Source organism: Echeneis naucrates, chromosome 16 (assembly GCF_900963305.1).
Source record: "Echeneis naucrates chromosome 16, fEcheNa1.1, whole genome shotgun sequence".
NCBI classification, from domain to species: domain Eukaryota; kingdom Metazoa; phylum Chordata; class Actinopteri; order Carangiformes; family Echeneidae; genus Echeneis; species Echeneis naucrates.
In genome coordinates, this window is record NC_042526.1 from 15,911,117 (window position 1) to 15,935,423 (window position 24,307).

The 24,307-nt window shown below is 40.8% G+C and overlaps 2 protein-coding genes across 2 annotated transcripts in view; one reads left to right on the forward strand and one right to left on the reverse strand.

The window, feature by feature from the left end:
- Nucleotides 1–53: 53 nt before the first annotated feature.
- LOC115056863 (pleckstrin homology domain-containing family A member 5) overlaps nt 54–24,307 on the forward strand; it is a 97,613-nt gene continuing 73,359 nt past the window's right edge. The window contains exons 1-5 of the mRNA XM_029523629.1: nt 54–174; nt 359–506; nt 4,815–5,851; nt 20,109–20,207; nt 22,020–22,146. The gene's annotated coding sequence lies outside the window, so the exon portion shown is untranslated. The remainder of the gene's footprint in view (nt 175–358; nt 507–4,814; nt 5,852–20,108; nt 20,208–22,019; nt 22,147–24,307) is intronic.
- On the reverse strand, nt 56–12,609 carry LOC115056864 (1-phosphatidylinositol 4,5-bisphosphate phosphodiesterase zeta-1-like). The gene is made up of 11 exons (XM_029523630.1): nt 12,420–12,609; nt 11,275–11,476; nt 9,140–9,284; nt 8,723–8,875; nt 6,957–7,175; nt 6,702–6,834; nt 5,706–5,822; nt 4,216–4,388; nt 2,433–2,559; nt 349–498; nt 56–138 (listed from the first exon to the last, which is right to left on the reverse strand). Exons 1-11 carry the CDS (start codon nt 12,607–12,609, stop codon nt 56–58), a joined length of 1,692 nt encoding a protein of 563 aa, XP_029379490.1.

The window sequence follows — 24,307 nt, forward strand, 5'->3', positions numbered from 1 at the left end:
GTGTGTGTGTGTAAGTGAATGAGTGAGAAAGCGAGTCTGATAGGGAGAGCTGTTTTTAGGAATGCCAGACGAATACAAAGAGGGAGGCTGGATCCAGGCTGCATCCGTTTCGGGACAGGAGAGGCACCCAGCGGTAGCCTGGAGGTGGAGAAGAATAGGCGACATGAAAGAAACGTATGTACTGCTGCTTAGGAGCATCATGGAGCATTTCTATAAAATTGAAGCACAGAGCAGAAACCAACCTTGAGTAATGCTGACATGGTGAATGGAAGGAAATACAATAACTGCCATTACAATGTCACCTCATGTAATTTAGCTCTCCATTTGACTCCCCTACTTGTTGCCCACCTTTCTTCAGGCTGGTGAAGGGCAGAGTGTACTGCCCAACAAATTCGCTGCTCAGAAGGCCGGTCTGATCCCGGACACAGAAGCGGATGAGGCTGAGCTCAGGGACGCTGATGTTGAAAGTCATGTCAGCATCCCAGTGAGGACTCAGAGCTGTAACGGTAAGCAGGATAAGCCAGCTCAGTGCCATCATAAGCATTGCTGGGAGTAGTGTCTGTAATAAATATTATTTATTAATGATGGGTCACATGTGATGAACACAGTAATCACCTTTCTCCCCTCTGCCCTCCTCAGCAGCTCCAAACTGTTCATTACTAACTAGCCAGTGAATGCAGGAGATACAGGGCAACATATTTCTCTCAGCAGCTGGTAGTGACCAGCAGGTGCTATATATGGTGGCCAAGTAACTTGCAGCTAGTGTCTGTTTATCCAATTTATCCAAAAGTAGTTTAGTTTATCATGTGGCAACAAGCTATGCAGGATTAAGGGAATACAGCTTTGACCAACAGATTGATGAGCAAAAAAAGCGGAACATCTCTTTGCCCATTTATTGATTCACTAGAAGTGATGCAGTCAGACACTGCCACTGTAGCACTGACATCTCTGAGTTTCAAAACTGCTCTTCCAGACACGTACAGGTGATGACACAGAGGTGACACAAGGTTAAGGAGTCCATGTGCTCAAGGCCAGCAGTCCACAGACAAACTTGTCCCACTATGGGGCTCTGAACTAAATCACATATCAGTCTTCACAATTCAGGGCCAGTGGTGGCACAAAGTCAGACAAATCAGAAAGTTATTATAATCCATCCTGAATGTCTGCACAGTCCCCAGTCAGTTCATCCAATAGCAACTGAGATGTTTCAGTCTGGACCAAAGTGGTGCACTGACATCAGACAGATGTCTATTTATTTGCCATGATTGCATCCCTGACACAGTGATGATACATGACATGTGCTGAGTGTTCAAGACGAAACATGTGGAAAACTCATGAGTCATCTCTGCTGCAATTTACAACCCATCCCTGATTCAGGGAAGTTTGCTTAAGTTGCTCTGCTCTGTCTACATTTTCTTAAATCCACATTCATTTGTATTCACCAGTGACCTCTTCCGTTTCATAGTGTGAAATGGTTTTATGATCAATGCTCATGTGTTTTGTGCCCTTCAGGACTCTCTGCTATCTCTCCCACCCTCTTTGTTTCATCTCAGCAGCACTGCTTCATTTAATATTATGTTTTGGCCTTAAGTTAATTTCTTTGCAGTCATTTTTGAAAATGGCTCCATATCAGAAGAAACAAACTGCATGTTTAGGGCCGAGGAATATGAAAAGTCCATTAAACCCTCAGAGCTGAGGGATTTATTCCTGCTGCCACAAAGCCATAATGTGTTTTCACAGGCTTGTTTACATTTTCCTTTCGGATGCTGGTAAATTGCATATCATTGTATTTATTTTAATTATATTTAGAATAAGACCAGAGGTGGGTAGGCTCATGATCACACTCCCCAAATGGTTTTGTCAGCCTGTCGGTCTGCCACTTTGTTGCTGGATAGATTAAGTTTGAAGTTTTGCACAGATGTTCACAGTTTTTGAAGGGTGGCCCCATGACCTCCAGGGCCACAAAGCAACTCGTATTTGTGGATTTAAATAAAATTTCTACACTTTTTAATGGATTGGAGTTAAATTTTGTGCTGACATTTATTTCTCACTCAGAATGAACTGTGATAACTGCCTTCATCATCAGGTTAGGGTTAGGGTTTATGACTACAGCTACACAGAGCACCCAGCATCGCTGCAGACTCTAAGACTTCTTTTTATTCCCACTATTATTTCAGCAACGCTGTTAAATTATTCCCTCACAACTCAGGAGATGTCAAATTGACAATGTTCAAAATCAGAAAGAACAGAATACAGAACATGTGCCTTTTTTCTCAAGCGCTCTTACAAGATGAAATATTTTCAGATATTTTGCTATATCTGACATCTTAGATTTTTGAAATTAGAGCCAGCCAGGTCAGACAAAGTAGGGCCGAGACGGTAAAGCGTCTTGTAATTCCCAAACTTCAGCAAGTTTGGATTGCAGTACTCACAATTGTTTTTGATAGTTTGTGTACTTTTTTTGTGCGTATCAGATGCGATCCCATAGATCTCCACTCTGACAAAAGGGTCCAGAGCTTTGCCACTCCTGGGGATGGGTAGGTTGGATCCACTGATCACCTGTAGATAATATGGACATCCAAACAGGAGAGTGTATGAGAATGTAATTTAAGAACTGGTAAACTATAAACATGAAAGAGAAGGGAAGGAGGGAGAGAGGGAGAGGAGAAGAGAGCAGAGGAGTGCTGTAATTACGCTAATCTGGAGAGGGACAGGCTTATCTGTAGTCCTCCCACATTGAACCTCCCCTTCCACCGACCTGATCAAAGACAAACCTGCTTGTACTTATCATGACATGCCCCGCTTGGCACTGATGGAGCTTTACTGTAACTGCCCCAAAATTATGGTCGCTCTCCTCCCATAGACTCGAGCTACAAAACACTCAGACAACAACTGTCTGGTCTTCTGGCTGTATTAATAGCTGTTTGGAATTGTCATTTCGATAAGATTTGAAAACAGCCCATTGTTTATAGCTGACGGTTTTATGTTAAATAGAGTCATGAAAGCTCAAGGGAAAATGTTGTTTTCCCAAGCAGATGAATCATTTTATCTTTAGAAATTGAAAACCCACCCACCTAAATAATAACACTGAGCTCTATAATAATAATGACTCCCATTGCCACTGAGTTTAGAGCTGATGCAAGATTGTAGTCGTTTTCTCTTAAGTGATCAAATAACACTGAGTGATGCTTTGAACAAACAATGTTTAGGTTTTCCTGGGGCATCTAAAAACAGAGCACACCACATTTATATTTCATGTAGCACTCTGGGAAGATGTACAGTGTGTGTACATTTTATATTAGAATACAGTGTGTTCGTGGCCTGTGAGAGTCTCTACATTATCCGGAAGCTGTTGTCTGATCAAGATTTTTCTCATCAGCTACAGCAGAGCCGAGAATGACAGAAAAGCCCCTAAAAAGTCACAGATAGTCACAGTGTCTGAGCTACGTTTGTTGAGGAATTATCCGCTTGAAATTCAGCATTTTTTTTTTTTTTTCCCCATGTGAGTATGGATATTCAGCCTGTTCAACACGTTATCAAAAAATCCCCAAACAAAGTGATTGTGTTGCAGCGCTCTGAGCAGGCTGTTATTTGTTTCAAGAAGGATTCATTTTAGATTTGGATGACACCTAGTTCCTGTCCTCATCTCTCACTTCTGCAGTAAGTCTCTATGAGTCCCATGTGATGCCAGGCAATTCCACATAACATTGTTGCTGGATAAAGCCCCACATGTCTGTCTATGTTCTGCACATTGCTTGTTGCTTGTGTGTAATTGGACTCATTCAGTGTGTCACTGTAGTGGGTGTTATGCACACGCCATGAAGATGACATGGGAGTGTCTTCGCTACAGCTTCATCCACCTTTTTGTCATGTGACTCAGATACTGGCCATTAAAGTTATGTTATTGCTGTGCCTCAAGATGCTTAAAATAATGTAACAGAAAGGATTATTAATTGGGCCGTGGGTTTTAATTGCATTAGCTCCCTCTCCCTCTACTTTCTAAGAGTGATGGCCTAATTAAATGCGGACAGTCTCAAGGAGTTTTACATCATAGCTGTTCTTATCTGGAGGCAAAGAGTAAGATGAGCTTTCCTCCACAATGTCCCAGATGGTGCACCACAGACACGCACACACAGTCAGTCCTCTAACATTACACCTTAATCCATGATTCCCCTCTGAGTGGATTATTCAGTGTTCAGTGCTGCCTGGCTCTACCTTGAGCAGCAGGTGTGTGGGTTTGGGTTTGTGATGGCTAGAGCCAGGATCAAAGCTGCTCTGACTGGACATGAGCACCGCTGGCTTCAGGATGTATCCACAGCCCCCGTTGTCCTGGAAACGGCCACCATTAAGGTCCATAGGCAAGCCCGGAGACTGGAAATTAAGAGCAACTGCAAAACATGACATGAACAGTGTTAAAGTGATGCAACCCAGGAGACACAAGGAGGTGGCAGAAAGCACTAGCGGAGACAAACTGAGAATGACTGAAGCATATTAAAATAAAAAGAGTTGCATGAAATGATCTCCCTGCATACCCTCCATCTCCCAGGAGGGAGCTAAATTATACAATGACTTGAAACGTTTCCACGGTAAATGGTGGCACATTCAGGGAGACATTCACAAGATTTTTTTGGTGTGTGCTGCATCCATAGATTGGAGTCAGGGCTAGTCTACACTAACAGATGAGAAACGAAGGAGAACATTTTTACTGTATAAGCTTGTCCTAACCAACATGTTTCAGTACATCTTTTCCTATGCTGTATCTTCTTTTCATCTAACTGTAACTGATCCATGCGGACTGCTGCTTTCTGCTTCAGTTTCCTGCAACTGTGGAAAGTGCCCATCACCATCTGCACAGCTGACACCACAGCATGCGATGCAGTCTACTCAGCGATCAGCAGGCCTCCATGTCAGAGTTGGTGGCTGGCTGACTGAGCAGTGGTGACAGATGAAGCAGGCAGGCAGAGTGATGAGACCACCGGCCAAGACAGATCATTTGAGTTCACGGATAAGTAACACGTTTTCACAGTTTGAGGACATCATTTTTATGTGTGGTTTTGAAGCATAGCTGAGATTTCTCTTGGTTTTTGCTACAGCTGCATACAGGTGTTTGATGAAGTTAACCTTAGTACTTCAGATAAGCCTGGATGCTAAAGAGATAACTGCCCAAAACACAAAACTATGACCTGGACAAGGCAATAGTTTGAAGAAGGGAAAGGGGCATTTAGCAGGGTACAAATCGATTTAGAAAAGGTGTGATAAGAGCCAGGAGAGGACTTGCTCCAGGGGAAGAGATGAGCATGTAACGCTGTGGACTGGAATGAAATGTTCTTTTCACTGCTAATCAACAGCACATTTGGCCAGGTTGTTCCCTTTGAAGTTTCACAATGAAAGTTTCCAGACCGCAGTTTGCTCTGTTTTAAAACTTGTAATAGATTGTGCTGGTTTTTCTCTGTGCACGGAGAACTTTTCAGTTCCCGTTGTCCACGTTGTACCATTGTTTTGTGAATATTCTCGAAGCATCAAAAGACATGAAAATCAAAAAATTTTTCTCTTTCCTTCTCTCTTCAGTCGAAATGAATATGTACGAATGTATATATGTATTCAGCTAAACTGAACTGAATTGAACAATATGTATGATGCATATTTATCAGATCACACTGTATGACTGATTTGTGTTCACAGACTTTCATGTGTGTCCGACTTACCGAGCTGTGAGCCGATGTTCCAAAACTCCTGAGGGTTGTAATTGGACGAAGATGTCCTGGAGCCGGCTGGATAGATCCTGCTTAGGAACTTCTGGTTATGCCGAACAAAATCTGCACCTGAGATGGTCATCACACAACAGTCAAAGGTCAGAGGCCTCGTCTGACACACACTCATGAGTGAAGAAGTTCAGTGTCATGATTTGGTTTTATTCTTAACTGATAAAGCATCCTGTACATACGAGTATTTGAATTCATAATGTGTCAATCATTGTGAAATTGACCTGATCATTCTGTTTCTTTGAATTATTGCCATCATTCTGGATAGGTTAGAAAGAATTTTTCACAGCTGCAGGATGTGATGGCACCATGACTGTATTTTTTGCCTATAGGGACTGACAAGACACTACAAGCCTTTTTGTTTTTTTGTTTTTTTGTTTTTTTTTAAACAGCTTCACAGTTGCTGAGACTGTTCATGGTGCCTGCCAGCCAAGCCAGCAAGCTCTTAATATTTCTGTGTGTTTGGAAAGTGTCATTTCTTTCTCAGTAGAAACAGATTTCATTTCTCTACTCAATTCTCCTTCTCCAATATAATGAGCACAGCAGCATGATGACAGTTTAACTGATCATCAGTTGATTCAAACCTCAGTAGGCCCTTTTCCTGCCCTGAAAACTGACACCACAGGGCACACTCCTGTGCTTCTGTTGTTGCGCTTTATTCCCCAAAAGCACTCCCTTATGTCTTTTAAATTCAAGTTAAATATGCTTTTGATATTATGGAGGTTTGTGGCCTTAGAAATAATTGCATTATTTATTCAAAGATTTTCTGCAGAGACTTCTCAAATGAGCTCAATGCGAATATGAATCATGTGAACCTGCTTGACTTGGCATGTTTTAGTATTTGAAATTAATCCTATGCAGTCAAAAATCAGCCTTCATTTTCCTTCTCTTGATGTCTCTTCCCTTTCTCGCGTCTCTGTTCAGTAAATAACACTTTACCTGACGCTTTGGCCAGCTTACGCGCCTTCTTTTCTGCCATAGACGTGTTTTCATAGAAGTTCTGATTATCCTTAGAGTGACTGAAGCTGACGAACTTGACGGACCGGGTGTATATGACCAGGTCAGATAATGCCTCGGCCACTGCCACCTTCTTCTTCTGCTCATTACAGTCAAAGAAGAGAAGAAGACAAGCCATAGACACACAGCAGCTTCAGTTCTTTGTTCATATTGGATATGCTTCTTCCCCTGACTTACTTTCTTCTTTGATCTTGCTTTGCTGGGAGACCAGAACCTTGCTTTGGTTTGAAGATCCTCCTCCTCCTCCTCCTCCTCCTCATCATCATCATCATCATCATCATTATCCTCATCCTCAATCTCATCTACACCTCCCTCTGCCTCTAACTCTGATCCAGCGTCTGCCCTCCTCTGAGGCCTTAGCTTCTTATTCTTGATGAGGATCTTATACTTCAGGTCCTGGCATCCCACAAATATACAAAAAGACAGATAGTAGAGTTCGCACCCACATGGACATCAAAACTGTTGCTGTTCCTGCATCTGCAAACTAAGGATGCAAATTTCAAAGCACAGCTTCTATGGTTTGTCACAAAGATCTTATTCCTCAGTAGAGACTTCCACATCACAGAGTCGGGGATCATAGCATAAAGAAGCAGAAAGCAGCAGGTGAACCGAATCACTGAATCACACATCTGCTGCTACATCTCACTGCCCGGGTTCCAAATCTGTCAGTACTTTCCACATTTCTCTGTTCAGATGAGCTGTGATATCCTAAAAAGGAAAAATATTATCACCTCGAATTTGGAAGCAACTCCATGGGGAGTCACACGACAGGACACCACCCTGTCAGTGCCAGACAGACAGTATGCACAAGCAAAAATTTGCCAAGTAATTATAGATAAACATTAACAACCTGTAAAAGCCCAGTATGAGAATTACAAGTTCCAGAGCTTCCTTTGATGTCACACAAAATGAAACAGTCTGGACATACTGAATGGAGGCTTTGCTTATGAATTTTATCTAATTTAGGATATAATTTGAAGGTTTTTGCTTTAGCTTGGTAGTTGAGTAATAACTTGTTAATAAACTATGTTTTACACAAGCCTCACAATAACACAGCAGATCATTGATGGAGGAAGGCTTTTCTATCCTTTTTGTGGCTTTAACAATTTGGTACACAGATTTTTTTAAAACTCTGCTCTAACTGGCTTGAGGGGAGTATGAAGTATTGAAAAATTCTGGGCATTGCATATTGCTTTTTCTTTCATAAAAAAGATGGCAACTTGGATGTGAAGTTACATGAATGTGTCAAATGAACACTGATTCAGTAAGATGCTCGAGGTTAAGACTGAAGAGTAAACCATTAGCACTGAGGCTGCTACATATGCCCACCATTTCTGAGCCATGAATATGGGTTAAAAAAAGATATGGGAGATATCATGGGGGGAAATAATCTCCTATGCATGATCAGGATAAAACATGACTCCTTTAGAAAGCAGTAGAAGTCAGAGGCAGCACAGAACCTCTGGAGAGACAGCACATTTTGATCCACACAGACAGATAAACCTTTCATCCTCTGTGTCATATTCAATATACTGGAGAGACTACTCCATGCCTGCATCTTTCAGGCCATTCACTCGGTCATGGATTGATTCAAATATCTTGTGCAGGGAATCCAATCGGATTCTTTGAAATGAACAGTCAGGTTGAGTGCCATAGTGTTGAAATTGACAGACATTCTCCAGATCAACCACATCATGTTTGATTATGTGAATTGAAAGATGACCTGCTGATGTCCAGGCAGGGGAAGAGGGAAGCCTCCAAAAGAGACTAATGAGGCCCTCAGCGGCTCATTTCCCCCCCCGGGTATTGCTGTGCTGTGACAAACAATGAGGATTAACAAATACAAACAACATCATCCTCCTGCCTGCACTAGCAGCTCTAACATTAAACACAGATTTAACCTCTGATGCTCGGCAAGAAGCCAAGGCTCTTCTGAATCTTACATTTGGGCTCGGGAGGTCCCCAGTAGTTGGGTGATCCAAGGGAGCTCTCAGCAGCTTGTCTCCAATGATTGAGATGAGGTAGTGAGCCATGACTTCCTGTTGCTCCCGGGAACAGTGGTTTTCCAGTGACAGGATGACTGGGTAAGCAGACACCTGTTCCAAAATAACCATGTAATGGCGGGGAGGTGGGGGGTTATTATTTCCAACAGTTAACATTAACTTTGATGTAGTCTACTGCTCCCATCAGGGTCTTCACACATCACAGACAAAGGGCTGTCCCACCTGAGACAAAGGCAACTTGCAAGCAAGTCATGAATTCGAACAAGTGAAGCTCAGTGGGCTTTTTCTGGAACCCACAGGGGTAGATGTTGAGTTTGATGCCTGGGGCACCACTCTGACAAATAAATGTAATGTTACCTCAAAGGCATGTTGCTCCACAGTGCTGATGACATCCTTAAAGAAGATCTTTGTTGTCAGAGTGTAGCCATGGTAGACGACAGGCTCCATATCTGGCCCATCCCAGCAGTCAATCTCCAGACAGCGACAGCCTTTCCTCAGAGCACTGTGCCGAACGCACACACACACAGATCAACACACATTTAACTGTGAAAAAGTGATGATAAGCACTTATAATGTGCTTATGATTAAAAAAGAGTTGTGGTGCAGACTGAGCCATTTCTCTTCCATACATATATTCTACGTCTCATCATTTATTCCAACAGTAGCTTCCACGTGACAGATAATGTTGCTCCTACACTGTAATTTCTGAGCTTTACTCAAAAATATGATCAAGTTTAAATGGTACAGGGGGTATCTTGGCCTGAGAAGATGTTGCTTTGTGTTGGTGGACAGATATGTTTCAGCTTTCACAGCAGAGGTGACCCAAATGATCGGGTACATTTCCTTGCTACGCTGATGCTAAATCAAGTTATGTTGGCCTTTCAGACCAGACAATTTGTCAGTGACACTGTTCTGCTTTTTATGAATTTTTTTTTCTTTCGAGTTTATTGCAGTTTAAAATTTAAATTAGGTAGTGCACGTCTTTGGATGTTTTTGGATACTGTCATATTTCATCTCAGGCTTTCTCCAGAAACACAAAAATACCATGATGACTTTCTCATTTTAAATTGTGCATTATGCGGGACAGATGCTGTGCGCTTCTGTTATTGTGCGCAAATTATACTTGAAGTACCATGTTGTGATTGCTTACTGCACTGCATTTCAAAGAATGAATGCCTGGGGGACCCTGACCCTCTCTTTCCTGTTATTATTATTTTTATTTATTTGTTGGTCATTTTGGCAGCTTAGATCTGATTTTTGGTTTAAAAGTTTTTTCAATATTTAGGGTTTTATTCAGGTTGGCTGTTCTTTTTTGTTTGATTTCTTTCTGAGAGTTACACAAATCGTAACACTCACAATTCTATTCAGTGGTTGTTTGTCTCTGTCTGTCTCTGTGTGTTGGCCCTGTGATGGACTTGTGACCTGTCCAGGGTGACCCCGCCCTCACCCAGTGTGAGCTGGAATTGGCTCCAGCACCCCCACAACCCGGAAACGGAAGCGGTAGAAGATAATAAATAGATGAATGTGTGAACATCTCTTTTCAGAATGGTGCTGGAGAAATAGAAATAACACGCTTAGCTTAGCATAAAGATGGAAAACTGAGTGAAATGTTTAGCTTTGCTCTCTCTTAAGTTCATAAATCCTCCCAACACAGGATATATATACGTAACCAAGAGAAATGTAAAATTAACAGATTGAGATTTAAAGGCTTGACATCCCATTGAGGTTACAAGTTGTGATAAATTACAATCAGTATAACCAGAGTTCTGTGATGGACTGGCAACCTGTCCAGGGTGTACCCCGCCTCTCGCCGGGATCGTTGGCTGGGATTGGCTCAAGCACCCCCCACAACCCAGAAACAGAAAAGCGGTAGAAGATGGGTGGAGAGATAGATAACCAGAGTTGATTATTTTATTTTCTATACCTTCCTACATGAGTACTGGAGGGATTTCTAAAAGCTGCCTCCTGTCTCTTGTCCTCTGGAGATGTCTTTTTCATTGTCTAAGTATGGTAGAGCCTCCTGGGTTAGAGTGCTCGACTCCACCAGCCAGTCAGGATGCTCAGCACTTTCACAGGGACCATAAATGCAGCGCTTCTGCTGTCATCAGCCCCTTTTGTAATCACCTCCATTGTCCCATAAAGGGACCACAGCAATATCTCTGCCTGCCTCAGCACATGAGTGGGTCAATGAAACGAGAGGAAAAGAGACTATCCAGATAACGCACATGTAGCTTTGAAGGAGAGCTCTTAAAGATGTGATAAAGGACTTTGACAGAGCCATTTCTGTATCTGAGCTAAATCTTATTGGAATATCCTGGATTTATCAGCTCATTTTATGCTGGTTAATTGGCAAATAGTCTCTAACTTTTAATTTAACAGATCGCACAGGTTACAGAAGTAAAAATAAATTTTGAAGACTCAAGGAGGCGATATCTGTATGTGGTTGTCTAAGGTGCTGCAACAGAAGTAGTGCATATACTTTACTTTCTCACCAAACATAGGCATCCAGGTGGCTTTTTCCTACCAGCTGATCTCCAGTCAGGTAGGTGTTATGTGATGAGGAGATGAAGTAGCTGCTGAGGGGCTGATCCATGTCTTGGTACACTGATGCGTGGGTCTGGTCGAACACGCAGCAGTCTTTGGACTCCATGTACCTCAGGAATCCTTCAAATGTCATGCACCTGCTTTCTCTGGCTGAGGAGGAAGAGGAAAGAGCAGAGTGACACACAGTCAGCGTCAGTCCACACTAATATCAACTGCAAAACAACAATAATCTGCTAAGCTTGTTACCCTGCTAACAGAAAATTTGATTTCAGACACCCCTAAAGCAGACCGTACCAAGTCTTCTCTACCTGTTTCACTGCCATCAGTGACTCATGTCCATGTCTCTGGTCCTATGTGTCATGCAGCCAATTGGCAAACATAAATACCAGTAACACCTATGTAGTTTATTTAATCCACTTACTCACTCTGTATGTAAGCTTGTGCTAAGTCAATGCTGTGCTAATGTGAGCAAGTTTAACTCATAATTTTAACTGCTAGACCCAAATGCAGACAAAAACAAAAAGAGGCTGATAGAAATAAAATAATAATTGGAAAGTGGTTTTAGTAGAAAGAAGCCAAGCAGGGGTCAAACTGCAATGAAGAATAATAGAGGAGACCGAGACCAAACACAAGTGAAACACATCGGGGTGCAGCAGACAATCAACAAGGACAAAGACATGAAGGGAAATGTAAGACCTTACAAAGAGCACAGGCAAGGCAAGCCGAGACACCAACGTGAAAAAAGTGAAGTCTCTTTGAGGTCTTGTCGCATCGATAGTTGTGAACCCTGTGTTGTTTCCCTGCTTGCAGTTTGTGATGGTGTGAATTTGTCTGCAGCATACAGGCCCAAGACAACATCTGGTCCATTTCTCCACCGATGTGCCTGGTTCCTCTATTTTCCTTCATCATCATTTAAACCACTTGCCTCTGCTCTGAACAGCAAATAACTTTGCCAGCCAGCAACCACTGCAGCACAGAGCTCACCTACTATTTTAACTAAATTAGAATGATTACATGACAAAGCCTTGGTCCTCAAGGAACAGTCATTGTTTGTGCGTTGTAATGGGCAGCATGCAGTTCCCTTTTCACTCACCTGCTACTTCAATCTCATATCTGTCTATCAAACCCTCTGCAGTCTCTGCAGTCGCTGTGAGCTCATTCTGCTCCTTGTGGAGAAACCTTAGGAAGGCGAAGGCAGGCAAAGTTGTCTGGCCCGAGGCGTAGCATTTGTACAGATGCTGGATTTCTGCTCTCCTAGATGAGGGGGCTTTGCTTTTCTTCATCTTCCCCTGCATACAATCATCATAGCCTCTCAATCGCTGATTCTTTACTTTCTATAAGAAACTTTCAACTTCTATGAAATCCTCAGTCTCACTTCTGACAAGGGTAGACCCCTACTAGCAATGTAGAAATAAGTCTTATATTGTTCTGCAATCTCTTTATTATCCATCGTTGTAGTGTAGAAGGTAGACTATTGAATTTGGGTCCCTTTAAAGCACATATATTCACATTGTCATCTTGTGGATATAAGACACAACATCACTTGCTATCTAAAAATATATATGAAATACAGAATAGAAATTTCAACCTTCAGATGTATCCCAGCATTTACCTGAGCTCACTGTTCAAATTCAACTTTCTCTCAGTAGGGGAGAGAATAAAAGATAATTCAAGTTGCTCATTCTGCACATTCTTCTTACTCTCTCATCCTTCCTCCCATCCCTCTTTCTCTGTTACTTCCATCAAATACTAAGGCAGCTTCTATGGGGCTTTCTCATTTTAGTCCCTCTCCACTTGTCATTCCTCTCAGTCAGTGAGACAAAAGTGTCAGTGACTTTCTCTGGCTTTGTATGTGCCTTTCTCCCTCCATAGCTTTTATCTGTCTCTTCTGTTGTGCAGCCCTTCACAGTTCAGGCATATGCTGTAAGCCTGTGCTGTCACTGGGCGCCCTGCAGTGGGTCGGACCCCTGCTGCATCTGTCACCTCAGTGTGGGCAGCACAAAGAAACAAGCTCTGCAATGATCTTCATTAACTTTTTGTGCATAACTTGCAGTAACTGTATATGAACCAAGGTTCATATGCTGTACTGTGTATAAAACTTGGCCATTAAACCCAGAAGTCATGGAGCCAACATAAGATCTCGGAGAAGGTCTCCCTCACATCTCAGTGTTAGTGTGCCCCAGCCAGTAAACCCCCATGTAGCAAGGATGCAACTCCAGTGGGACTAAGGTTTACCTGAAAAATCACAAATATATCATGTAAACAACACCCTACCTCAGATTTCAATGGCTGCTGGGCCCCTGGACTATGACTTTCTAACAGTATATCAGCAGGCTATACAAATACCCAAAACAATCTGACTTTTCCAGCAGGTCTCCAGGGAAGTACACAGTTGTTGCCATAGTGACAAAAACATTCTGATTCTGTGGTCATGTTGTGCAAAGAAAAATACAAATCAAAAAAAGAAACCAAAAACAAAGATTGTAATTGTTCTGTAATGGCTCTCTCTGAAGTATGGCAGCGGAAGATTAATACCCACCAATGTCTGTCTGCCTCTGAGAAAAAAGAAGGAAAAAAGAGCTTTTTCCTTGTTTCAGTTTTTCCATGCTGAACATTGTGTGTGGAGTGAGTGACAAATCTTTACTGTTGATATTTTTGATAACATCATTTTATCTCATTGTGATTAGATTTGACAACCGGTGTGGTTTAGACCAGGCTTAGTCAGAATACACTAATTATTTCCACCATTCATAAAGTTCAAATGTCTCTCTTCCCCAAACTGTTATTTGATGGTTAATCATGCCATTTTAGATCAGGTTTTTTTTTTTTTTTTTTAATGACCTGAAAACTTTAAAACAAATTCCATCAGCCAACTCTGCTTTCCTATATTGACTAATTATCAAGCATTAGCATACTAACACTGAGCTAAGATATTGAACGTGGTCAATAACAAACACCAATACAGTTTAGCATTGCATTTGAGCTATATTAGCATTCTAACATTAGCATTTCCTTCAAACACAGCCTTACAGAGCTGGTAGTATGACTGTGTATAGTCTTATTTGTATATTTTAATGTTGGACTGTTACACTGCTCTTAAATCCACAATGACAACAGACTTGCAGAGAGTAGTTCACATCTTATTCTATAAAATTTGATGCCAAATACTTGTGTGACTTGTGCAACTGTAACACCATAGAAGACATGATCACAGTTTGACTCACATGAACAAACACAAAAACATTCTGATCTGAGGATACTCTAAAATCTCAAAGTCACTGTGGATACAAGTGTGTGTACATTATAAAAACTAATCTATGTAAAACCCAGCCATAGAGAATCCACTGATTCTGTGATGATTGTTTTAGCAAGTTTGACAAGAACTTCCTCTCTGGTTGTCTGTGTAAATCTGGATGTTATTGATGTAGTGTGAGTCACTGGTGCACAACAATAGTTATTGCCTAGTCATAGTCCAGCAGGGTCATTCGTGTCTACATCAGGCTGTAATGGTTTGGCCTTCAGCCTGTCAGAGCCATTGGGCACACAAGTTTGATGTGATAATTCCCTGGCAGAGAACATGAATCCCTGTATATGGCCCTTGTCTTTGCATCATTGCACCTCTCTCTCTACATGGTTGGTTAGTTGGAGTCATTTTGAAGCGGAGAGTGTGTGTGTTTGTGTGTGTGTGTAGCTGTTAGTTTTTGCTTCTGTGCTCATGTGCATCTGTGCATAGTGAAGGGTCAATGGTGAATAAAAGATCAGCAGTCCATACGCGCGTTTGTGCGAGTGCACGTGCGTGTGTTTGTGCCTGTCTATATGGGTGTGCAGGCTCGTACTGGGGAATTCAACATTGCACATGTGGCGCTCAGATGCAGCAGCATGTTTGTGCACTGTCTGTGCTGCTCATTGTGGGAGAACCAGATCACTTAGCTTGGTGTGGCAAAGTGATGCACAGAAATTGGGACATAATGTGAACCTCAGGCTCACATGCCATACTGAGTCAAAGAGGCACCTGTTCTGATGCTTAAGATTAGAGCAGAGGCTCGGTCTGAAACCTTTTGAAATGTGACTCCAACTGTGACTCAACAGCATGGGTGGGGCGGCTGGCCATGTTTTCCTTTGACAATGCATTCCCAGCTGTATTTCCACTGGCTCATTCAGTATGTTGCCTGTTGGAGTTTTTAGTCATGTAGCAGAATGCCAGTGGTAACGGCTGATGTCAGAGGATGACTGGAGTGGTGAGGACTGAGAAACAACCAAAACTGGCATGGACAAATATATTCAGTTAACTGCCTTTGCCATCATTTTAGGAGAAAATGTGGTTCCACATTTTATTTCTGTTCCTCAGAGCAGTCAGGGGAAATATTTCAGGGTGGCTCTTGAGACATTACACGAAAGGGACTTTGAAAACAAAGTCCACACATGCAGCTGCTGTCACCTTGATATTTAACCACAACCATGCTCTTAATGTAAACTTAATGTAGGTGCATATCATTGTGTTCTTATATAATGGTAATGTTATATTGATTGCATAAAAACTGTATCCATTTAGCTTCATATTTTTTCTTAGTAAGAATTACTTGCATATTAAAAGGAATTCATAAAAGTAGCCAACTGACTGTTTATCACCTATGGTATTGTTAAACCGAAAAAAAAAAACAACAACAAAAAACTAGCAGCTGTAAGGTTAAGTGGATTCAAATGTAACCCACACAAGTACGCTGATACGTGTGTCATTTGTACACAAATGGAATTTGTGTACAAATTCACATTATCATCTCCACACACACAGGAACTGCGTGCTGGCAGACTTTATTCCCAACTGGGCGAGGAAAATTGGCTCATTATTATGAACGCTTGCTTTATTTTCTGGATCTTCTTTAGGTTCCAGCAGAATCTTGTCACCACAAACCTCAGGTTTTTGAGGAAAAATGAGCAGTTTAGAAAAGACTAATATCTTGTAACTGCAGTGTGACTGCAGTGATAAAAATTGGCCAAAGCATTTATTAGATATTGAAGAATCTGCTGTTTATATAAAATTCTTCTTAATTTACAGCTGCTGTATTCTTGCTATTCTATTCTAAAGATATTTTCATAGCCTGAATCACAGGCCATGTGAAATTCACCATACAGCAGCATACATGTTGAAGCAGCATGTTGAGTCATCTTTCTCTGACAGTGCTATTGTTTGAAGAAAGGCAGGCAGTTGGTTATTAGGAGAGATTGTCGCCAAAGGAAATCAGTGAGTCAAAGGAGTAGACAGAGATGTTCACTTGTTATTTAGCGAAGGATGGAGACAATGATACATCTAGATCCATCCCAAGGAATGTGTGACGCTGGTGATACATGCATACAGTATGCAAGCTCCTGCATGTTGTGACAGGTTCCTCCATATCCAGCTCACACCACCAAAGACAAATATCCCTGTTACACAATATTTAGTTTCTTTCTGTGGATATAATTGTTTCACAGTGTTATGTCTGCTGATGTCAAACAATGCTCCCTCTCTTTTTGCCTGTTCTTATCACTTCTCTGTTTGTTTTGGTGGAGACATAGAGTTGTTTAAAAGTTTATGAACTATGATGTCTTTTCCTTTTTTTTTTTTTAATCTGATTTTTACTTTACATTCTGTCAAAGATTTTAAGCCATTAAACGTAATGAATTGACCAACACATTGTGTGGCTAATACAGACAAATGTAGCTATTAGAAAGCACTACTTTGAAGAATACTAATTTAACTAATGTTTCCAGAAATTATGTGATAATTCCCAAACTTTTGCTGACTGGTGTTTTAATCATAGCTGGTTGAAGCCGATGTTCAGTCATCCTCAGCAAATTACATGTCCTTTCATGGTCCCACTGTGGTCAGCCCATCCATTTTCTGTGCCTTCCTGACCCATAATAGACATGGAAGATTAATTGGTGTGTTTTTAGCCTCGCTGACTGACAAGAGTGATGTGAGGGAAGTGGGTCCACCTGACCAGTAAAATTAGACCATTAACCTTTTTTATCAAGGGTCAAATAGCTGTGCCATCCTCCCAACAAATTCATGCATCCAGATTAAAATGTGACTTCCACCCTCCATCAGACAGCAGGTATTCTTTAGCATGTAAGAAGTGGAAGTGTTTGGGTTAAGTCACTTCGGCATTTGTTGACATGTGTTTGTGCACATGCATGTGATGTACACACAAGTGATTTTCAGCAAAGTAAAAAAACAAAAAACAAAAACACATCCGTACTGTTCATCTGAGACGGATGGCTCAACCTTCTCCGTTTTGTAAACAGATGGAAAGCCTTCTCAGCTACTCAGGAGCAGCAAACGACCAAAGCTGATATCAGATCCTAATGTTATAAGTTGCGAAACCTAATTCAGCTTACAATCTCTGTGTGTGAGCAAAAGACTCAAAATTTGTAGCTCTGAGGTGGATAAATATAAAGTTCTGCACAGCCAGCAGAGGCAGTTCAAAAGCAGATTGTGAAAGGTGTTTTAGGGGGAACAGTGTCAGTCATTCATGTTGATTTTGAGGTTTTTTTTTTTTTTTTGGTAGATCCTGAATCTCCAGGGGCAACAACATAGTGCAAGGTTTGTTTTGTTCCATGGTCATTTTCTAACTTTAGTTACACACAAAAATATGTGTAATGTAAAAAGCTCACTTAGCTAGTACCACTATGGAGGAAAATAACCTCAGCCAGGTCTCAGCAACAGCAGCAGTTATCTGTTGCATATTAAAACACCTCTGTTCTGCCTGTACCCTGCAAATCACTCCAGCAATTATATCCAAGGCACATATAGATTTCATGCAGCTTGACCAAAACGATTTCAGCATTATTATGTAAGCCACGTTGAAATAAAAGGGAAATTTAAGCTTTAGTATAATTTAGTAATAAATTTGCATTAGTCTCACTAGCAGCTGTATCTTTCTCAGGGCTATACTATGGGCATGTGAATTATTAAATGTACGGTCATCACGTCATCTTTGTTTACAGATTGTGTACCCTTCATCTTGTGAAGCTTGGCTCACTTCATTTCTCAGAATATAATGTGTTGACACCTGAGTGAAAAGCTGTCACACACAAACACTTTTATTTGCATTTATGCTTTCTGACAGCTTGTGAGAAAGTCCACAACCGGTGAAAAACAAAGTCTTGCCTCTCTGGAAGTGTGCTGTTAGATATGAGTGGTGCAATATTCATATTGTTTGTAGGAAGCACATGTATTTGAGTGCAACACTGGTGTAGGAGAGGGAAAGACATAGGCAGCAAAGGAAGATCGTCAATCTTTTACACAGAAAAGGGCCAGTGGCAGCAAAGTAAAGTTAACAATAAGTAAATCCTCCATGTTAGGTGTACCTCTGCTTCATATCTAAAATGTAGCAGCAGTGAGAACAACTGTCAAGAGACTAATTACAGAGCATCAGCTGTGTCTTTGAAGTCAAGTGAATTATTGTCTGATACTTTATGGTGCAGCATATTGTTTTCCACAGAATTCTTCTTTAAATTTAATTTCCCCTCTTACTTGAAAGAAACCACTGGTCACATTTTTCCCTTCATTTCTCAGTTTATTTGCATGAATCTTAAAGTGCCAATGATTGTGTGGTCCAACAGCAGATTCCAAACCACCTGTACTGTCCTGCCAGCTTCTGCCTCCTTGTTTGTGTTTCCGGTAGCTGGTTGTTGTTCTGAGATTCTGAGAAGGGAAGCCATTATTACATTGTGTAATTACATAAATCCCAAAGATGAAATAAAAATTTTAATGTACATTTATCATAAATGATGCTTACATCCACTTAATAATGAAGCAATCTGGATATTATTTCTGGATTTCAACCTAAACCACTGTCTCCGTTCACTTCTGTTAAACCAAAGTCAGGGAGCTGGTGGTGCCCCTTGGACCACTGGGACTGAAAACCGATCTCTCCCATCCTGGTACTGTTGTTGCTGTGCTAATGAATCAGTTGCTTGGTAACATCAGGCCGGGACATAATCAACAGCCGACTGTCTAAACACCTGTTATGGTGAGGCAGAAATGGGCAGTTGAGTCACTGTGCAGCAACATCAGGTCCTTTCACACTATAAATATCTGGAAGCAAAATGGAGTTTGGCTGCGAGATTTGCATATGTAGGCCTCTCTTGCTCTGAATTTAGGCAGGTGATTGGGTTTCTATTCTAAATGAGCACAATAGTCACAATGTCTCAGCTCAAGTCCTATTTACATTTTTATACCAGCAGCATCAGCATGACAAAATGATAGCTATGCAAAATATTTATGTTAATAAAGCTAATATAGAGAGATTTTATGACTTTATGTTTCCCTCACATACTCATTAATCCCTCACATCATTTACAAACTAATGTTAACAAAGCAGAGATTTCTAAAGTGTAACTCCTTTCATTACCATGACTGAGTTTTTTTTTTTTTTTTTTTTTTTTTTTTATTTAGTATTTTTTGGTTTATTTTGTTTGTTTTTTTCAAACATTCTCAAGTAGTGTGCTTATACCTGCAGGGACTTGGCAGTCATCCAGGGTATTTTGTTGTCTAATATTTCATAGACTGTTACTCTGGTGTGTGTCTGTCTGTGAAAAAAGAAAGATCGTCTGAGGCCTCTGCATGGTACTCCAACTGACTCTTTCCACACAGCTGTTTTGACATAAATGTCATATGACCTCAAACTGACAAAAGGCGAAATCTGGAAAAAACTGTAAACTTTGTGCGTGTTGATCGTGAATTTAGGACATCTTATTCTTTTTACTTATCCCTGTATTTACATTTATGTCACTGCAGCTCTCCTGTCTACATCCATGCTGACAGGATAACTTCATTTCCTGAAAGAGGAACTGACGCTCAAACTGGATAGTGTGTCACATGCTGCAATCTGTCTCGGTAAGCTAAGGGAATTAATTACCATTCATCACAGCTCACTAAATAAATCAGGAATGCATTAATTGCATTTCACAGTAGTCATAATCTGCAAATTAGATATGAAGGAGCTCATTTGTATACAGCACAATAATTGCATGGCATTCACAAAAGCACTTATTCAGTCAGCCATTTTCTCTCATTTTCTATCATATATGAAGATGATTTGGCTTTATTACATTTACATCATACACAAAATTGGGCAAAAATTCCAAACATGAGCAGCTGAAGTTCCCAAGGAGGCAAGAGGATGAGGAAAGGGAGAAAAATCTTGCTAAAACTTAAAATAAAAATCTTATTCGAGCAGGACCCATTACACAGCTACTAAAATTGTTTCTGTTCTATCTTTCTTCTTCATTAAATGTCACATATGCTAGATGAAGCATGCAGCATGTGAGCCCTGACCTATATGTTTCTTAGCAGAAATATGTAAGTCAGGGCAACTGACAGAGTGGGCAACATTGTTGCTCTGCTCATGAGGATCCTGGCTAGTAGAGGAATGGAAATGCTTTTGATAGAGTAATGCAACTGGCATGGCAACTGCAGAGATGCTGATGTGAAAAAAGAGGCATAAACCTCTACAAGCCAAAGTAAAATCCAAATCCAAATCTGCAAAATCTATGCCGATTTGGGTGAAATTATGAAATTGTATCCCTGCAGTCTGAGAGTATTTTCTGAGTTTAAGAACTATTCAAAATGACTTTGGTTTTACTCTGGTGTCCATACCTCTTGAATGTAATTTAGAATTTAGTAAAGCGTTTGTTAAAATATCCTTAAACTGAACAGCAATCCAATTTATACTAAGGAATAGACAGTGACTCAAAGGACGGGCACAGTCTAAAGAAGTTAAGTAAATAGCGATCATTCACAGTGTTTCTCTCTCTCTCGCTCTCTCTCTCGCTCTCTCTTTGCCTGGTAAACTTTCCTGTCATCAGTGAGCTCTTTGATCTGTGGCTACAGTGCTCAAGTGCTCCCATTTGCATATTCCTGTGTGTGCATAACCCCACTGCTGCTTTATTATAACTCGTCAGATAAGTATATTATGCTACCATTGTAATTGCTGTTCTGCCTACAGTAGCTCTACCTGTAAGGCATTAACCCTTTCTCATCCCACAACAAGGCTATTGCAAGAAAAATCATTATCACTCCCATCTATCTATCCATCCATCCAGCTGACTGTCACTTTAGAGGGATTGCTAGCTATTTATTTTACCTTTCTGCTGAGCACAGCAAGTGCAGTGAATGTGAGCTGTCCAGCTGACAAAGCACTGATTAATTTTCAGCCTGCAAGAAGACAGGAGTGAGAGCAGCAGAGAGGAGCAGGTGTAGATATGGCGTGTAAAGAGGATATAAGGGAGATAACTGTCCATGCATGCTTTGACAAGTCCGGCCTGAAAAAGAACTCGATCCTCTGGCTGTGTTTCCTGCTGTGTATATTTACACGTCTAGTTTGTGAATATTACTCTGTGCATACCTGTTCCTGTGTGGATCTATGTTTCTGTCACCCTGGCTATGGCTTCCCCTGAGCCACAGGTATGCACAGTATTTTTTTATTTTTTTTTTTACTTGTCTATGTATTGTCTATCTATATCTGTGGTACGTAGCGCAGCACGAACTCTGTTGACACCCATCCTTTGCTCTCCCCTCCTTGCAGGAGGTCAGATGTGTGACATCTCATCAGCCAGGCTGCTGCTGAGATAAGTAGGGAATCAATACTTATTGATTAGAAAAGCTGCCACAAGAAACTCTTCCCTTTCCATCCCTGTCTTGCCTTAGCATCCTGGTATAGAAAGCAGATGGCCCTGCTTACCCAGTGGTACTCAGCACCCAGGACGTGCTTGGTGGCCCAGACACAACCTCTCTGCAGGACTCAGCTGTGTCCAACCGCGTCTCCAACAGGCTGGTGAATTTAGATTCTTATCCAGACTTGTACATACTGTGTTTGGGCTCATGCAAAAGGATAAGAATAAAAATGTTCTAGGAATATAGTTAAATACAATTTGATGTGCTGTGTTATATTTCACTGTTTAAAGGAGATTTTTCATTATGTTGAGTGAGTATAAACGTTCTTTACATTTCAGTGATGCACAGTAAAATGCCAGCATGTTGATGTACTACCTTTATATTTACTAGACCTTGAGAAAGGAGGAAATGAGCTCAGATTTCCCACAACCCATGACTCCCACTCATCGATTCAGAGCCAATTTACCGCCACAGCCGCTCTTACCAGTCGGCTCAGCTATATACACTTGTGTTTTAGTGTTTGATGTAGGTTGAGCCCTTCTATTCAATTCTCAGAAGGAACCACTGATCTCACAACACCTGAACAGGTGTGGAGAGGGAGGTAAAAGCTAAAATCTGACTCGCTGCTACATTCTGCTGTATGTGTAATCTGCCACAGACGCAAAGTCAGTAAAACCACCAGCTTGTGCACCAAGGTAAGGGAGACACGCAAAAGGATTGCCAAATAAGATATGAATCATGCAGCACTGTTACAAGATTCTCCTGTGTTTAACTGAAACCATTTGAAAGGAAACATTTCCTCATGGCTTACACATTACAGTATTCTCAGTTCTTAGCTATGCAATCTAAACCTGTCATCTGTGTTTATTTTCGTATTCCAGTGCATTAACACATTGTGTGGGAGTTTCACTGGTGAATGACTGAAAGTCTCCATTTTGCTTGGGTTGTTCTCTTTACATGCTGTAAACTGGCAGTCTTATGTGGTCTCTTAAGGGTTTGTGCTAGAATATGAAATTCTTGTCAACATAACGTGAATGGTTCTATAAAACTTTAGCATCATTATTTAAGCAAATAAATAAGGTAGATTCTACACTAAATAAATAAATAAATAAATAAATAAGAGGTAGGCCTTTTTCAGGAGATGTACATTTTATTTTTGAAATTACTATGTAAGCCTACACACGACAATGACATCCCAAGGAAGCACACAGACAATAACAACAATTAACATTGTAGCAGACAGAGGTATTTATTTTTCTGTGGAAATCCAGGGTTTCACAATAACTTCCTGTGTCTCATTTCTAGGATTTAGATGAAGAAATCCCCAAACAGGGTGTGACTAAACAATTTTTCATGTTAGACAAATAAGGACCTGACTGAATCGGTATTGTTACTTTAATCATGGAAATAGTTCTGGTTGTTTTTTACATGACCTTGAATCAGAAAAAACTGGTTCAAAATTGCCTCAAGCAGAGCAGATGTTCACACTGTACATAAATATGTGAGCTGTGATGTCAAAGACGAGGTCATTTGTTTCCTTCCTTTTCTGGAATATCTAATTTAGACTTCCTTTACATAACTAATTACTCAGTAAATTTCACCAGTTTGTTTGGATAGGGGGCTATATACTTTAGCATAGTATTTAGTCTTCATTTTCTTTAAAGTCCACATATTGACATTATTTTATGCATAAATATTATTTTAGTCAAGTTTCGTTTGCTTTGCTTTGAAAAAGTACCACTGTGCTCTTATGTTTTTTCTGAATGTGATGTGAACACACATTTTTTTGTGTGCAACTTATTAACATCTAATATTTTAATTTAATTGATTAGGAGAGTTTTAATATTTGAGGTCCCCAGTTCTCTATGAGTAGGATAGTAAAAACTGGACACGCTGGGACAGATTTTCTGAAAAACCAAAAAGCTGACTTTATTCTCCTAAACTCCAGTCATTTGGGAATGTCAGGGTTGTTGGCCTTGAGGAGTTCCTGCCCTCTGCCTTAAAGAATTATTCCCGTACTTGGAGACTTTTTCACTGTCGCTCACATGACCCTTATGGCCTGAGAAGATGCTCCTGACCTGTTTGTCACACTGCTCTGCTTTCCCATCAGACACAGGATATGTGTATCAACAGGGGAGGACTCCATACTGAGACATGCTGAATATTGCAGAGACAAACAGATGTTGAGATGTTGCGGTTGCACTATTATACAATACATGCCATCACACCCTCGGTAAAGCAAAAAAAAAGAGATAAAGTTTCTTTTTTGTTCATATTGGATATGTTCATATTTCATACCCACATCTTAATTAAGACCATAT